The 17,233-nt window shown below is 48.5% G+C and overlaps 1 protein-coding gene across 1 annotated transcript in view; it reads right to left on the bottom strand.

The window, feature by feature from the left end:
* LOC146839215 (uncharacterized) overlaps nucleotides 1-8,086 on the bottom strand; it is a 139,747-nt gene extending 131,661 nt beyond the window's left edge. The window contains exon 1 of the mRNA XM_085600019.1: nucleotides 7,970-8,086. Coding sequence (XP_085456145.1) covers nucleotides 7,970-8,071 — 102 coding nt within the window. The 5' untranslated portion in view covers nucleotides 8,072-8,086. The remainder of the gene's footprint in view (nucleotides 1-7,969) is intronic.
* Between the last annotated feature and the right edge of the window lie 9,147 nt (nucleotides 8,087-17,233).

Below are 17,233 nucleotides of genomic sequence, written 5' to 3'. Positions count from 1 at the left end.
TTAACAGCAGTGAAGATTGGGATTGGATTATTGTGGGGCTTTAAGGGTTTGTCCTCCTGTCCCATTATCCTTATATTTCAATAAATACCCGAGCATCGCTAATTTAAGGGAAGATTAGAGGGTGAATGAGAGCGAGAGCATCATTACTGCAGAGAATTCTGTGCTTTCTGATATACAGTGACTGAAGGAGGAGCATAGACAACTGGAGATGTGATCCCATAATGGAGGGATGTGCCCAAATCTGGGGGCGTCTTGTTAATATCTGAGAGTGGACACAGCATGTGGTGAATGCACCTTGAGAAGGGATGTGCTGAATGCCACCAAGTAAAGATGAGACATAAAGGCACATCTGATGTTAATGTTTTTAAGAAAGTTTTTTATCTTTGTTTTTTCTGTTATCCTAAAAATTTCATTATTAAAAATGTGTTTACCATCTTTATAGATACTTCATGAACTTGCCAATTTGATTGTGCGAGATAAATACCAAATTAGTACTGTTCTGAAGAAGGTGGGGAATATGGATTAGAATCTACTGAAACGCGTCGACTCTGGGATTTGACTGTATCCAATTACGAAGAGAAACTGTGATGAACTAATTAATTTTCACCAGTGTTCAGGCTTGATGTTAATTCTTAGATCAGTATATGTAACAGAAATGTACATACTATGCGTTAGGGTAATCACGTTTGTGAGTTGGGGTCCATTTTGTACCTCATATATTTTGATCCAAAGTGTTTTAGTGGGCCAAATTGTATTTTGTACTAGGGGTATTAATATTACAACTGTTTATATGGAGTCACATATATAATTTCCTTTTTACGTACAAAGGAACTCACATGAGGTGTATTTTTTTTATATTAATGCTAAATTGTGTAATTTATTAAGTTGGAGACAGGTAAGATGGCGGCTGCTTGAACGCTGCCGAAGCCACTCATCACTGCTCCATGGCTCTAATATGATTTAAGGATTTAAACCCAAGACTTTACGAGTGATTATCCCCCTGAATACAGACGGTGGTGGGCGCATGCACAGAAAGAGGCCGACGGCCGAAACAAGGAGTTCTACTCTAAGCCGCGCTGAAATCACTGTTCCGTTGGTGGAGCTGGTGGCTGCGAGCGCTTTCTTCATGGAGCAGGATGCCTCCTAAGCCACCGAAAAATCCGCTGGACCGAGCGGAGAATGGCGCATTGGCGGGGAATGCCGTAGGGAGTCTACGAAGCCCGCTGGCTTCGCGGAAGTCTCCGGTCGGGAGAAAGGCTGGGAATGCTACTCCCCTAGCTGGCAGCAAGGAGGTGGAGACATAAGGCACAATGTGAATACCATGATTCAATCCTTGTGTCTACACTAAAGGACCATACTCTAACGTGGGTTCCCAATGAAACTAACCACGATGTTAATTTTATTTGCTACATATTTGGGGTGACGCTGCCCCATACTATAATAAACTCATCCCATGCACAAGTATACACTGCCACCATTTTTTTCCCCTAATCCTGGCTTCATTATACACTCTTTTGATGTGCAAGATAATAACAGGCAGATTCAGTAACGGGTTAAGGATTAGGACACGACATGAGACACTGACCTACTGTGCAGTTTGTAATGTAATTTTTAAAAATTCATTTATTATACTAGAATCCAGAATCTATAGACTGCTTCTCTGATGTTTATTCTTTGTGTTTTCAAGACAACCATATCAGACCATATGATTGATGTATATCTCGTTTAATACAGTCTTATTAATTTGAGGAAGTCATACTCGTGTACAAGCCCACCGAGTACTGTTGATGCCAGGATAGGGACTGATTAGGGTGAGTCACTTCTGCACGAATGTGTGGTGCTTTCTATAGATGTTCCACTTCGGTGAGTAGTCACTTTAGCTCACCGAGGGATACACCACTGCGGCTCTTTAACAACTGTGACGTACGTTACGAAACCGCACCACTTTTAATTCAAATTATAGAGTGTGTGTCACATTGAAGGCTTTACCAATTGTTTTTATCAAAAGCACCTGTATATTTGCTTGACCATACCTTTTCTCCTTTTCAGGTAGCTCCTGACACTAACAGGTATTGAGTCTGGACGCAAAGACGTAGATTGACATATAACCCTAACCTAAGTAGGTTGTTGAATGTAGATAACTTTTTTCATTAAGGTCCTGAAGAATCGCAAGCATAATCGCTCCAAGCAAGAAACATGTTGACCGACTTTTGTAAATTACATGCCACCTTAACAGGAGACATAATACTCGTATAAGTGCCAAAACTCACTTTCACCAGGCACTCCTTACCTTATTTTAATCTCACTGCTCTATATCTACATTAACTAGGCCCCACACCCGCACTTCACCTTTAAGGCAGTCGGATAAAAGATCTCCGTTAAAGTGCCCCTTTTTAGGGAGCCCGCTAGGCATTGCACCGCCGGCCCGGCGAGGAGCAGCCCAAATGATGAAGCATGACACCTGCAAGGGTGGGTGAGGGCATTTAAATCCAACATATGGATTTTCCTTAAGGTCTATATGGTGCATTTTATCCACTTTAGCCTTCGGGTTGATATTACTCTATCTTCGAGGAACTATAGGAACATCCTTTATTGAGCAAGGAGGTGGAAGCAGGCAAAATCCCAAAAAAAGAACAGCGTCCGGGGGAAGAGGCGGAACCCGTGAGACAGCACAGGGTAATTCCTGGGATGTTCGCTGGCCAAGGGAAATCAAAGGAGAAAGCGACTATTGTGGAGAAAGGAGAGACGTCTGTTTTGAATGGTGGGACTCTGACAGCACTGACTGAGGAGAACACTGATCTCCCAGTGGACATTGTGAGTACCAGTTTAGCTGTATGGGGGGTTTATGATCCTGTGCAGGAGGGTAGTAGGGCACTTGAAGCGGCAACTCCTATAACAGTGGACAATCAACACAGCGGGGAGCTAATGATGGTTGGCAGCTCAATAAAAATAAAAGACCCCAATTTTACTGGTATTCTGGGGAAGGCTGAGGGGACGCCCGAATGCGGAAAAAAATTCTTCTCCCTAAATGAGGATTTTGAACTATCCAATCCCAGTGAAGAAGAGACCTCAGAATTGGATAATACAGGCACGGAGTCGGATAGTGCCCTCTCTAATCCTAGCACTAAAAAACGCCTGCCCTCACTAACCAAGAGAAGAGGGAAAATTCATAGCGGGAAAAAAACGGAAGCCGGGCAATCAAGTTTAGATAATAGTCGCTCCAGCCAGCTAAAATGGGAATACTCGACTACTCAGTTTTTAACTGATGATGCAGACCTTGCAAAAGGCCCCAAAACCCAATCTGACAACCCTTCAACAGAGGTAGCATCTTCCCCCTTCGACGAGCTTGATATATTTAACTCTAAAACAGATGCAGGGGGAAGCAAGACAAGAACATAAGCGGGCTCACCTTGCTAGAAAGAAGCTCCAAGGGGCCATTAGAAAAGTAAATAAATCATGGACCGAGATCGCTGAGAGAACTACGGCTCTTGAAGAACGGGTGGTTGCTTTAGAGGCTGAAACAGAAAACTCAGTCCGACAAGCCACGTCAAATGAAACACGGATGTTGGACGTGATGTGGAAGTTAGAAGATTTTGAAAACCGCCAGAGCCGTAACAATTTGAGACTTCCTGGCATCCCGGAAAATGCAGAGGGTGAGGACATTTGAGGTTTTGTTCTGCGTCTGTTGATTGAAGGGTGGTTTTCCCGAACTCTCACATTGGGATTGGGAGGCTGAGGAGCAGCGCATACATTGTTTTCCACTTATGCTCATGAAAAGGCAGGGGCAGAATGGGGGATGTGCCGCTAGTTGTGTAGCTTTGGTGCTGCCTTGTGGCCCCCGTGCTGATCTTAACCCCTGGGGTCTGTGCCTTGAAACCACAGGTACTTACCTGCAAACCGTGCCTCTTCGAGGTACCCCCAGTCTCCATTGATTTACATTGGGCCCAGTGACCTCTGCACCCGGCTGCCCCAGTGCCACTGGTGGTGCAGTACCTACCTGGAACGCAACCTTGCCCAGTGTCGGTCCAAACCCATGAAGACTGGGATTGTAAGTCGAGTACTTACCTGCTAATGCATAACACTGTTCTCCGCCCATATGAATGCATTACATTCAATCTATTGCATACAACTGACTATCCTTCACATTGCTAAGTGCTACTGTTTCTGATTGGCAAATACCAAAGTATTCCTATGACTGTAAAGCATTTCTTCCGCCATGAAAAACAAATTCTTACTGCAATTTTAAAAGTGTTACACCGTTAAAAACTGTTACCTACCTGCAACTGAGGAATTTTTTGGTTCTACAAATACCATAACCAAACAATAACCTTTTATACAAAACAATTGGTCTGGATTCAGTCTTTGAGTGTGTGCAATCATTTCTTGCCTGAGTGTGTACAATAAATGCTTCACACTACCCTCTGGTAAAGCCTTATTGCTCGGCCACACTACCACAAATAGAGCTTTTACTATTATCTACTTTACCCTCTGTATACCTCAGGGGATTCACTGGGCTCTGTGCAGACTACACCTTAATTTGGTATACTGTATACCGAGCCATCTCCCTACTTTTAGACCTCTAATTTAGAACACTCGCTCCACTCAGATAGAGCTACCCAGTGATTTGCCGAACTTCGGTTAGCACCGAAAGGTCACTTGACTGAACTCTGAAGTTCCGTCATCCGACCTTCTCAACTCTCAACCCACCTCCAGGCCTGGCCACAATGACTATAAACCTGTCAATTTATAAAGATGTGTTTTCTTCTTTGTTTCAGTGTTTAAAAGGTGTCAGCCCAGTATGGTTATGGTACGCCTCTTCTGGAGTTCACAGGTCTAAGGGCTCATTCCTGGTATAAAGAACGGGTGACAGAGGGCGTCCCAGCTCAGTGCCCCAGGCGATCTGAATGGCGTCGGAGTTGAGCCCATTTACGTAAACTCAGGCCATAGGCTGTGTATCCAGCAGCTTCATACGTGATCTCAAACTCCCTGACATACCAAGGCGCCTAAACTCGATCATAAAAGGCTATTCCAGGGAGTCAAACCCCTTATCGGCATCACCAGCCTTCATGTGTGTGTTTTGCCGATGCAGCACTGCGTATTCCTTCCGTAGATGAAACGCTGTGGATTTGTGTGGGACAAATCCCGACTGTACCGGGGAGACTATTTTCTCTAGTAGGAGGGATAGCCGAGTCGCATCACCTCAGGCAGGAATTTACAATCACAGTGAAGCAGTGACAGAGGGCGATAAGAGGTACACTTAGCAGGGTCTTTTCCATGCTTGGGGGGCACCGATATGATTGTGTCACTTATAGATGGCAGCGACACACCTCCCTCCAATGCCTCGGCACACACCTCTAGCAGATGTGGGGCCGGTATATGTTTGTAAGCTTTGTAAAACTCTACACCAGACCTTCAGATCCCGGTGCCTTTCCTCCTCCCAGGGCGTCTATAGCTGCAACGTTCTGTTACCCAGAGATCAATGGCTTATCACCGGATGTTAGAGCCAATTTATATAGCGCTGCACAGCTAGTTCGGGACAGAAGGGTCCTGGCGCTAATATGAGCACATAAGTATCAAAATCACACATCCCCTGAACACAAACAGAAAGGTTTTGAGTTGTTTCCTGAAAGACCTCATGTTTTCTTGTCGCACAGGGCAGGTGGGAGGGCATTCCATTCCAGGTACCTGCAGTCACCACAGGCAGAGAGCAGCCATCTATTCTGATTTTCCTTAACTTAAGAGACGTTACGCAGCAACGCACGGTGGGACCTCACCCCTCGGCCAGCTGATACCAGGCAAAGAGCGAGGACATTTAAGCATGATCCCCCTGACTGTAGAGCGTTTATGACATAAAGTGCTTTAAATTGACATCTTTTCAGGACAGGAAGCCGGTGCAATTTGACCAGTTTGTTGAAGATCGACGTTGTTTTCTTTAAGCCCAGAACCAGCCCAGCTGCTGTGTTTGTAGTGGCTGCAACCAATGTAGGCGATATTGAGATATGCCTACGTATAGAGAGATGCAGAAATCCCTTCTCGATAGGATCAGGGCTAGAGCCAGGTCCCTCCTAGATGAAGCAGGGATGAACGGAAGTATTTTCCTGATAGAAGCCTGTAGAGGCGGTGATTTTAATGAACCCTTTTAAGGACAGATGAGAGTCCACCCAAACTCCCAGGTTGCTGACCTGATGGAATGGGGTGGACAGATCTCCCAACGACACCGGCCGCCAGCCTTGTGCCGTGAGGCTCCGGACCCAAATACCATTATTTCCGTTTTTTTCACTGTTCAGCGCCAGGGATTTGAGCTCATCCAATCAGCGACTTCCTGGCGGCAGCTCCTAAAATTACCGGCCATCTTATCTGCATTTAATTCTAATGTAATGATTTGTGTATATTCGAGTGGAGGTGATATCGAATGACTCGATCAGGCTGGCCAAGTGGGCCACGTAAAGATAGAAAAGATTGTGGCTCAAAACAAGTCCCTGGGGGGCTCCTGTGGTGATCGTCTGAGGGGCTGAAGTTAGGTGATGCCACCCCTTGGGTCAGATCTTTCAAAAGGATAAGAACCAAGTAAGCACTTTCACCTAAGACCCACCATCTGCAATCTCTGTAGTAAAGTGGAGTGGGAGATGGTGTCAAAGGCTGCTGACAGATCTAATCAAATCAGAGCCCCCCACCTCCCCACCCCCATACATAATGTCTCCAATAGCCACGTGGCTTTAGCTAGCACGGTCTCTGCAGAGAGCTCTGTTGGAGCCCTGGATGGACTTTGTGCAGAAGTTGGTGGGACTCAAGGTATTTGGTGAGCTGCTTGTTCACCGTGGCCTCAGTTACTCTGGTGAACATCAGGAGCAGAGAGACAGGCCGATCCTTAGAGTTAGAACAGCCGTGACTACTGGAGCAGACATCTGGAAGTAATGTTGGCTAAAACTCTCTGATTGGCTGCATGCTGAGGACCTCCTCTGCATCCCTGGACAGGCCTCACCTCCTCTGCATCCCTGGACAGGCCTCACCTCCTCTGCCCCATGGACAGGCCTCTCCTCCTCTGCACCCCTAGACAGGCCTCACCTACTCTGCATCCCTGGACAGGCCTCTCCTCCTCTGCATCCCTGGACAGGCCTCACCTCCTCTGCATCCCCTGGACAGGCCTCTCCTCCTAAGCACCCCTGGACAGGCCTCTCCTCCTAAGCACCCCTGGACAGCCCTCTCCTCTTCTGCACCCCTGGACAGGCCTCTCCTCCTCTGCACCCCTGGACAGGCCTCCCCTGCACCCCTGGACAGGCCTCTCCTCCTCTGCACCCCTGGACAGGCCTCCCCTGCACCCCTGGACAGGCCTCTCCTCCTCTGCACCCCTGGACAGGCCTCCCCTGCACCCGTGGACAGGCCTCTCCTCCTAAGCACCCCTGGACAGGCCTCTCCTCCTCTGCATCCCTGGACAGGCCTCTCCTCCTAAGCACCCCTGGACAGGCCTCTCCTCCTAAGCACCCCTGGACAGGCCTCTCCTCCTAAGCACCCCTGGACAGCCCTCTCCTCTTCTGCACCCCTGGACAGGCCTCTCCTCCTCTGCTCTTTGACAGGCCTCACCTTCTCTGCTCTTGGACAGGCCTCACCTCCTCTGCACCCCTGGACAGGCCTCACCTCCTCTGTACCCCTGGACAGGCCTCACCTCCTCTGCTCTTTGACAGGCCTCACCTTCTCTGCACCCCTGGACAGGCCTCACCTCCTCTGCACCTGGACAGGACTCACCTCCTCTGTACCCCTGGACAGGCCTCGCCTCCTCTGCACCCCTGGACAGGCCTCACCTCTTCTGCACCCCTGGACAGGCCTCACTTCCTCTGCACCCCTGGACAGGTCTCAGCTCCTCTGCACTCCCCTGGACAAGCCTCACCTCCTCTGCACCCCTGGACAGGCCTCTCCTCCTCTGCACCCCTCGACAGGCCTTTCCTCCTCTGCACCCCTGGACAGGCCTCACCTCCTCTGCACCCCTGGACAGGCCTCTCGGTGCTTCTCTCAGGAGCTCTCCGTGAAGGATTCTCATTAAGGACAGAGGAGCCCAGAGTTCATTCCACCCCATACAGCGCCTCTGACTCCGCCTTGAGCCTCGGTGCGCTATGCACAGGCCCCGAAGAGAGACACTGCTCCCCTGGACCTGCCCATAGGCGCCGGGGGCAGGACTGTGGCTCGGACCGAGGCGCTTTAATACCACACAACAGACACGAGGCGCTACTCACGAGGCACGTGTTCATCCCTCAGAATAAGGGAAATGAGGGAAATGTCCTGATCCATTTCGCATCTTTCAGCCCCGGTACCTGGTTCCGGTGATGCTGCTGCCCCCCCTCAGCGATCCGTCCCCAAAGAGTGACCTTTAACCCGGAAGTGTCCTCTCTGGGATGGGGCAGATCTCATGGGGTATTTCACTTGTGGTGATGATCGTGTCTTGTGCAGCTGACACTGCACCCCACTGTACCCGACTACTGATGTCTGTCCCTCTAGGGGTGTTATACTGTGTGTATCTCTTCTTGTGCACAACTTGTGATAATAAATGTTTAATACGAGGCGCCTCGACTCCCCCCGCCTCGTTCACGCTTTATAAACATCCTAAAAAAAAATACAGAATTTATTCCATGTGGGGGGGCCCCATTGCTTCTCCTTGTGAGAGGGGCCCCGGTCTTTTTCCTTGTGGGAGGGGTCCCCTGCTTCATGTGGGAGGGGCCCCTCTGCTTCTCTTGGGTTGGGGGTGAGGCGTTAGATGTATGGATGGAAAGAGAGGAAGGGGAAGGGGGAGGCTGGGACATCTTAAGGATTGTGGGGGCCCTGGACCGAACATTTTGGGGCCCCTGCTCAGAAGCGTTGTGAATTCATGATCCAATCAGACTGCTCTAGACTCTAAAGTGTGTCCAATGACTCAGCAGCAGCTCACTGACGTCACTGCACACAATCCCTGCCACCCACCTGTAATAATAATATATGAAAATGATGTAGCGCTTAAAAGTTTGAAAATTGTAGGGGTGCGTTATATTAATTGTCAGTTGGCACCCTCATGTAATCAAATGTGTATTCAGGTATTTTGTGTGCAATGTATTAAGAATTGTATAACCTATATCGATTTTAATAGAAGTGCTAGCTATGTACAAGCACATTGTAAACGTGTTAGAGAAATGTATAGAGTTTAGCCTACATGAAAAGTAATGTGGTGTTAGAAATGTGTATCTTAGACTTCGTGTCTGTAGACTGTTTAGTTTAACTTACTTGAAAGAAAGACGTAAATGTCAATACTGTGATTTAAACATGCTTGTGTAACCGAAGTAGTGGCCAGAATTCGCATATATCGTTGAGGCGAAAGGCCTGGTATTTTCTTATGTTAGCCAAGGGCCATAGGCCAGAAAGGGATTTATTCCAGTAGAGGTTTTAGGCTGTAGTAAATCGCAACTTAAAAGATGTGAAGAATGTCTGCCTTGCATGATCTCACCCCAGGTGCAAGGACAGTTGCTCGTTAGTAGAGAAGCTCTTTGTTCACAAATTGACTTATGTAGTAAAAGCCAGACATGGGAGTGTATTGGAATGTGCCAATCGTAACTCCTAGTGTGGATGGCGTCTGAGACTCAAGGCCAAGCGATGGACGATGGAACTGGACAGCGCTCTGTGGAAAAGTACTGAAAGTCGACCCCGGAGAAGAGGAGGTGCGAAGGGCGTGTTCTGGGACTTGGGGTTCTGTATTAGGGACAGCGCCCCGAGGGTGGGGCAGATCAGAGGGGATCAGAGTAGAGCAGAGCAGAAGGGAGCAGCCCCGAGCAGAGGAAGGCTAGGCGAAGAGCTAGAGGGGGCAACTTAGACCAAGCTCTCTAAGTGAAGACTTCTTAGGAAGTTTCACTCTGACACCTATTACCTGATGAGGGTCTCAAGGGATTGCTAAGTAGGGATGTCATCTAGTACAGAGTAGGGACAGAGATGGTATGGTTCAGTGTCCCTAGTATCGACATTTGCTTGGTAGTGTTCTACCTCATGCTTTTAGAGATTGTGCTTTTAGTTATTTTTAGTCGTATGCGGATCCTTAGAAGAGTAGCATTTGTGTTAGTGCCTATGTACTTGTTGAGCCTCGTATTGAGGACTTTGTATCTTCAAACCTTTATGCTGATAATAAAAACTAGAGAGCCAAGAGATTAAGTCTCGAGTCCTTGATTATGGCAAATTGTGGACAGTAATTGTGATAATTGTGTTTTCCCTCCACGCTATTGGGCAAGTAAAAAGTTCCATCTGACCAGAGTGGGTTCCAGTAGATAATTGCGAGATACCAAAATGGGCCGGAGCAGTTGGTAGCGAACGAGGATGGTTTCTTACTGATAGCGAGGGAAGATTAGATAAGGATAAGTGACCCTTGAGGCCCAAGAAACGATAAGTGATGCTGAATCATCAGATGGCGAGCAGCAGACGGCAGCAGACGAGCATCGACGGCGAGTAGCGGTGCGGCAGAAAGCAGCAGTTCCAGGAGTGAGTATGAACAGAATGAGATGTTGTAGATTGCGGTGTTGATTTGTTGTGTGATGTCTTGCGGAGTTGTTGTGTATGTCGTGTGATTGTGAGATCAGGCTGTGAGCGCGCGCAGCCCGGGAATTGTGGTGTAGAAGACACCTGAGATAGATTTTGTTGACCACCCAAAGGAGATCGTGAGGTACCATCGATCACCTGGACCGAGATAGGGGGAGCGAATGCGTGTGTGTATGGCAACTTAACGCTGGTCGTGGGTTGTGGCGTGCAGATCGGAGTGTTAGTAACCTATCAGAGGCGATCTGTCTGACCGGACGGGGGCAGACGGGCGCCAATCGAGGTCAACAAGGTCAGAGACTGTGGACGGACAGTCAGAGGCTGTGGACGGACAGCCAGAGAAGTAACTTAATCGGTTATTTCAGTGTATGAATGGGACGTGAGTAAGCGTGAAACGAGTTTGGGAAAGGGAACTGCTGCGAACGAAGGAAGGTGACGTCAGAGAGTGTCGCGCTGTGATAGGCCGGTTGGTGTGAGTCGCGCTGTTATTGGAGGATTCGAGAGCAAGAAGTAAATAGAGCACGAGATCAAATTTGCTCATCATGAAGTGTCTTAGGGCTTTGCGAGAACTGTGTAGAGGCGATAAGCATGTGGTTGTTCGTGGGGGAGAAGAAGCCCCTCCCGAGGATACCCCGGCACATTACATGGCACAGAATGTGGGATTACATACTATAGTTTGGATCGAGAATTGGCACAAGGTTACACAGGGTGAAGGGGAATTAGCTTTCCCGAGGTATGGTTCATTTAGATTAGCGGTGCTGTACCAATTGAAGACGGTGATGGGGTCCTTAAGACCCTTGCCAAGACCAGCACAGTTTGAAGCATTACATGCGTGGATTAGAGCCGCGCATGATAAGGAAAAGGGAAGAAGTCAGGAGAGAATGAGGAAGTCGATTAGGGCATTTCAGGATGCTAAGTGGGACGCAGCGGAGAAAAAATGGAGAGTGCAGACAATTGAGGAAGCGAAATTGTATCCCGCGCTAATGGAGGAGACGGGGATAAGGCATGGGAAAGCACAGAAAGAGGATAGTGATTCTGATGATGATGTATTGCGAAGATTGCTAGACGAGAGACCACCCCCTTATAACCCGGATGAGGCAGATGATAGGTGGAGCGAGAGAGAGGAAACTAGAAGGGTAGCAACCCCACCCGAAACCCGAGTAGAAGGGGTGATCTCGTTTGAAACAGCGAGTTCACCGGGTCAGTCTGTGGCTAGCGGGAGGATCGAAAGAGAGATGAGGTTACCGGATGCCTTGAGGGTACCGGTTACCATTGGACCGATTGTGTCTATATACAGTCCGGAATCGGAGGAGAGAGAGAGGTCTGAACGAATGGCAGAGAGAACTAGGAGAGAAAGCGGGGAAAGTGAGTTGGAAGGGGCAACGGCCCGACCTCCAAGCCCTGCACAATGGAGTACACCATTAGCAGCGGTGTCAGACACATCTAGGGGCGAAGAGGACGAGAGACCGGTGAGGCCGAGGACTCTGATGGAGTCGGGATCAGATTTAAGGTCATGGGTACCGCCAAAGAAGCAAATGAGCTGGAATATGGGCCGAGCGGGGACAACCCCAGTTGCCTTTACGAGTCATTCTGCTCCCATAGAACCACCAGAAGAAAGGAGAGAGCAGGAACTGGAATGCGAGTATGATGAGGGACGTGGAGCAAGTTGTCAGGTGTTGAAAGGAGCCTTGAAGGCAGGAATGATAGATGTAGTAAGACTTAAAGCCGAGGCAGATGAAATTATATATGGAAGTTTACCTCTTGAGAGGATAGGAAACTACAATCCAGATGACCTGTTTTTCGTGGCGAAAGACGTGACGCGGAAGGCACGAATGGCCCACGAGAAATTGAGGGGATTGGCGAAGGAATATGGGGTGGACTTGTCCAAGACTAGAGCGTTGCAAGGAAGTCATAGGATGCATTATACTGAGCGGGAGTTAGAGGAGAAGAGGGTCGTTGGACTGAGATCACATACTAGAGAACTGGTTCTAGCTATGCGGCCATGGTTGACGCTTGAGAAATGGGAAGAGAAATGGGCTAGGAAAAAGAATTTCAGGGGAGCGAGCGGAGGAACCTCTGAGGGAGATTTGCAGGAGGTAAAGATCCTTCCCTTGAGAGAGGTGGCGAATGGAGGATATGTGCATGTACCATGGAGCAGGGGGGATTTGGCATCGTTTACGAATGATTTTCCCAGGCTCAGGGAGAAGCCTGCAGAGTGGTACAAGCAAGTTGAGCGTTTCGTTAAGATTTCGAAGGTGTTGTGGATAGATCTGAACACCTTATTCGATATTGTGGTTCCAGGAGATCTGTGGAACGCATGTAAAATCGCTGTTGATTGGCCGGACTATGAGCCTGACAGGAACCAGATTACAAATGGTCCGTCACCCGTAGTAATGAGGCTGTACGATAAGGTTATCACCTGGTTGAAATCGAAAGTTTCACCCCAAGATATCGATTGGGTGAAGATAGACAGGACGGTGCAGGAGCCAAAGGAGACAGTACATGAATTTTATGAGAGACTTTTGAAGGCTTTTAAGCAGTACAGTGGTTTAGATGAGCTGGAAACGAAGGACATGGGACAGTTTGTGTCCAAATTCGTGCTGGGTTTGAAGCCTGAGGTCAGTCTTATGATACAGCAGCATTTGATCTGTTGGCAGAATAAGCCTGTAGATGAGATTTTGCGGTACGCCAGGTACTGCACGGATGAGATTGAGTCGAAGCACAAGAAGATGAAAGATAACCTACTGCTCATTCAGATGCAAGCGGCTCAGGGACCGCCGAATGGGGGTCCAGTGGTGCGGAGACAGGGAAATTATCAGACAGGGAATCAGAATATGCAGGGTCAGGGAAGGCCGAGGCCCGTGGACCCTAGAACAGGCATAGATGTAGCGATCTTGAAAAAGACGACTGCCTGTCACCAGTGCCACCAGGTGGGACATTGGAGGCGCGAGTGTCCCTTGAACCCCTATAATCAGCCGCAGATGGAGGGAGGAATGGGTCAGGTCCCTGGGGCGGAACAGGTACAGACGGTGACTGTACCGAGAATGATGCAAGGGGGGACCGGTGTCTCGCAGGTGCAGGTTCCCCAGCCACCCCGGATGCAGAACATACAGCAGGGAGCTCGGACTTATTTGCAGATGCCCATGTTCGAAGTAGGAGAGGAGAGGGATGCAGATTTGCTGGCGCAGTTAAGTTTAGGTCAGGACGATGATTGTATACTTAGGGCCATATTAGAGGTAGATCAGAGAGGACCCTTTGTGGAAGCAGAACTCGATGGATGCCCGACTACCTTTTTGGTAGATACGGGGGCTACCAGGTCAACCATAAGGTCAGCAGTGGTCCCGGGGGTAGCCCTTTCTGGAGAAAGCATACAAGTGGTTGGAGTGGCGAACAAGAGACTAGTGAGCCCCTTGACAGAGCCGATTCCCGTTAGGATAGGAAACTTTAGGGATCGACATCAGTTCGTGGTGTGCGATTCTAGTCCTGTTTGTTTGCTGGGAAGAGATTTGCTGTGTAAGCTCAATTGTACAATCTACTGTACCCCAAAGGGAGTAGAGGTACAGACGAGGGATGATGACGCGACCTTTAAAGTTGCAGATCAGCGGGTGTGTGTGGAAATGTACCCAGCCTTGACAGTGGAGGAGCTTCCACAGGATTTGAGGGAGTCAGTGTCGTCTGACGTGTGGGATTTAAGCGGAGAGGAGATCGGTTTAGTCAGAGGAGTGGAACCAGTGAAAATACAGGTTAAACCGAATGCAGAATTCCCGAGAACACCTCAGTATAAACTGTCGCCTGAAACGATTGCAGGGATTAAACCTGTGATCGAGTCTATGATTAGGCAGGGAATACTGGTGGAGATCATGGGTAGTCCATGTAATTCACCCATTATGGGACTGCAGAAACCAAGTGGGAAGTTCAGGATAGTGCAAGACCTGCGGAAAATAAACGACATAGTTGTTCCATGTTGTCCAGTGGTACCGAATCCATCTGTGATACTGTTCCAGATCCCATGCGAAGCTGGATGGTTTACAGTGATTGATTTGTGTCAGGCATTCTTCTCGATTCCCCTACATGAAGAGAGTAGATTTCTTTTTGCATTTAGGCTAGAGAATCGTATATTAACGTGGTGCCGTATCCCACAGGGGTATACGGAGAGCCCGTCGATTTTTAATCAGCTCCTAAAGAAGAATCTTGAAAGTCTTGTGTTGCCGAAAAACTCTGTTTTGGTGCAATACATTGACGACCTGCTTGTCGCATCAGAGACAGAAGACGCTTGCAGGGTTGATACCATTGCGTTGTTGAACTTCTTGGGAGAGAACGGTCACAAGGTGTCTCCAAACAAGCTACAATACTGTTTACCTGAGGTACAGTATTTGGGGCACAGAATTGAAAAGGGTAAAAGGAAGGTGTCTCCAGATCGCATTGATGCGATTCTGAGAATGCCAGTTCCCTCGACGCAGAGGGAAGTTAGAATGTTTTTGGGAATGGTGGGTTATTGCCGCCAGTGGATCCCAAACTTTTCCTTTGAAGCGAAGCCTTTACAGCGGCTGACGCGAAAGGATGTGAGTGATCCGGTACCATGGGACGACGACTGTTTGAAGTCATTTCTGAGGCTGAGAGAAGCCTTATGTAGCGCTCCTGCGTTGGGAATGCCGGATTATAACAAGGCATTTGCATTGTTCTGCTGCGAAAGAGAAGGTTGCGCATTAGCAGTGTTAACTCAGAATCATGGAGCTGTCCGTAGACCAGTTGCCTATTTCTCAGCTACTTTAGATCCAGTAGCTTCTGCGTTGCCCGGATGTCTCAGATCCGTTGCGGCAACAGGTGTCAGCATCGAAAGATGTGAGAGCATTGTGATGGGTCATCCACTTACTGTACATGTGCCACATTCTGTTGAATTGTTGATGACTAGGACTAAAACACAGCACCTCACGAATAATAGGCTGACTCGTTATGAGCAAGTTATTCTTGCAGCCGATAATGTGACATTGAAGAGGTGTGCTGTTTTGAATCCTGCTACATTGTTACCTATCCCAAATATAGATGATAATGAAGATTGTGAGGACCATGATTGTCTCGATGTGACTGAACTATGCACCAAACCGAGACCTGACATTGTTGATGAACCGCTCCCAGTGTCAGATGAGATTTTCTTTGTAGACGGTTCATGTTTAAGAGACAGTGTCGGTCGATTGAGAGCAGCGTTTGCTGTATGCACCATCACGGGTGTGGTGGAAGCCGCTTGTTTAGAAGGAGTACACTCCGCGCAGGTGGCTGAGCTCATTGCTCTGACTCGTGCCTGTTTGGCAGCGGAAAAGATCCGTGTAACTATTTACACGGACAGCCAGTATGGGTTTGGTGTGGTTCACGATTTCGGACAGCTATGGTCCCAGAGAGGGTTTATGACGTCTTCAGGTTCTCCCATAAGAAATGGTGATCATGTACGAAAACTGTTAAAAGCATTGCAAGGTCCTGATGAAATTGCTGTTGTTAAATGTACTGCACATACGAAGGGAGACGATTTTGTTTCATTAGGAAACAATTATGCGGATGAAGTAGCCCGATTTTGTGCGGAACAGGGATGCAACTTCACTGAGACCCACGTTGAGGAAACTGGGGAGGAAGTGGTGTATGGACAGATGTTAGCAATGGCAGACTCATGGGAAGAACTGAAACAGCTTCAGGAAGGGGTCTCGGATCAGGAACGTGACAGCTGGATACGAGCGGGATGTGAGAAGGGAGACGTGGATATATGGGTTTCGAATGATGGACGAGCAGTGTTGCCAGAAAGTTTGTTGAATCCCATGGCGAGGTTGATACATGGTGCTGTACATCTTGGTAGGGATGCCATGATGAGAGTGTTTCGTCAGACTTGGTACAATCCGAAGTTTCGTGCAGTGGCTGAAACTGTGTGCCAGAGGTGTGTCACCTGTCAGCAGATGAATGTAGGGAAAAGAACCGCTGTGACGTTGAGCCACATAGGAAGGTCAGGGGGACCTTTCAATCGGATGCAGCTGGATTTTGTCGAAATGCCGAAGTGTAATGGGTTGAGGTACATATTAGTGATAGTATGTGTCTTTTCCAGGTGGGTGGAGGCATACCCTACACGCAGATGCGACACACTCACAGTAGCGAAGCTATTATTGCGAGAACTCATTCCAAGGTACGGGTTCCCGACGTCCTTTGAATCGGACAGAGGAACTCATTTCCACAGCGAAGTTATGAAGTTGCTTTGTGCTGCTTTGAATATAGATCAGAAGTTACACTGTAGCTATAGACCGGAAGCTTCAGGGATAGTGGAGCAGGTGAATGGAACTCTGAAGGCTCGGATGGCGAAAGTGTGTTCGTCTACGTCTCTGAAATGGCCTGATGCACTACCTTTGGTCCTTATGAGCCTCCGAAGTGTGCCTGATAAAAGGACTGGGTTGTCACCCCATGAAATCCTCATGGGAAGAGCGATGCGTTTGCCTGCAATACCTTCCACTGCTTTGATAAATATCACTGATGATATGGTCCTGGACTATTGTAAAGGCCTTGCTGACGTGGTCCGTTCTGTGTCTCAGCAGGTGCAGACAGCAACGGTTCCAGCTGCGAGTGACCGGTGCCACGACTTGGACCCAGGCGATTGGGTCCTAGTCCGAAAGCACGTGAGGAAGAGTTGTTTGGATGCTAGGTGGCGCGGCCCTTTTCAAGT

The sequence above is a fragment of the Triturus cristatus genome, chromosome 4_2 (genome assembly GCF_964204655.1).
Source record: "Triturus cristatus chromosome 4_2, aTriCri1.1, whole genome shotgun sequence".
Classification (NCBI taxonomy): domain Eukaryota; kingdom Metazoa; phylum Chordata; class Amphibia; order Caudata; family Salamandridae; genus Triturus; species Triturus cristatus.
Note: the sequence above shows the minus strand (reverse complement) of the source record. Positions and strands in the feature narration are given on the sequence as shown.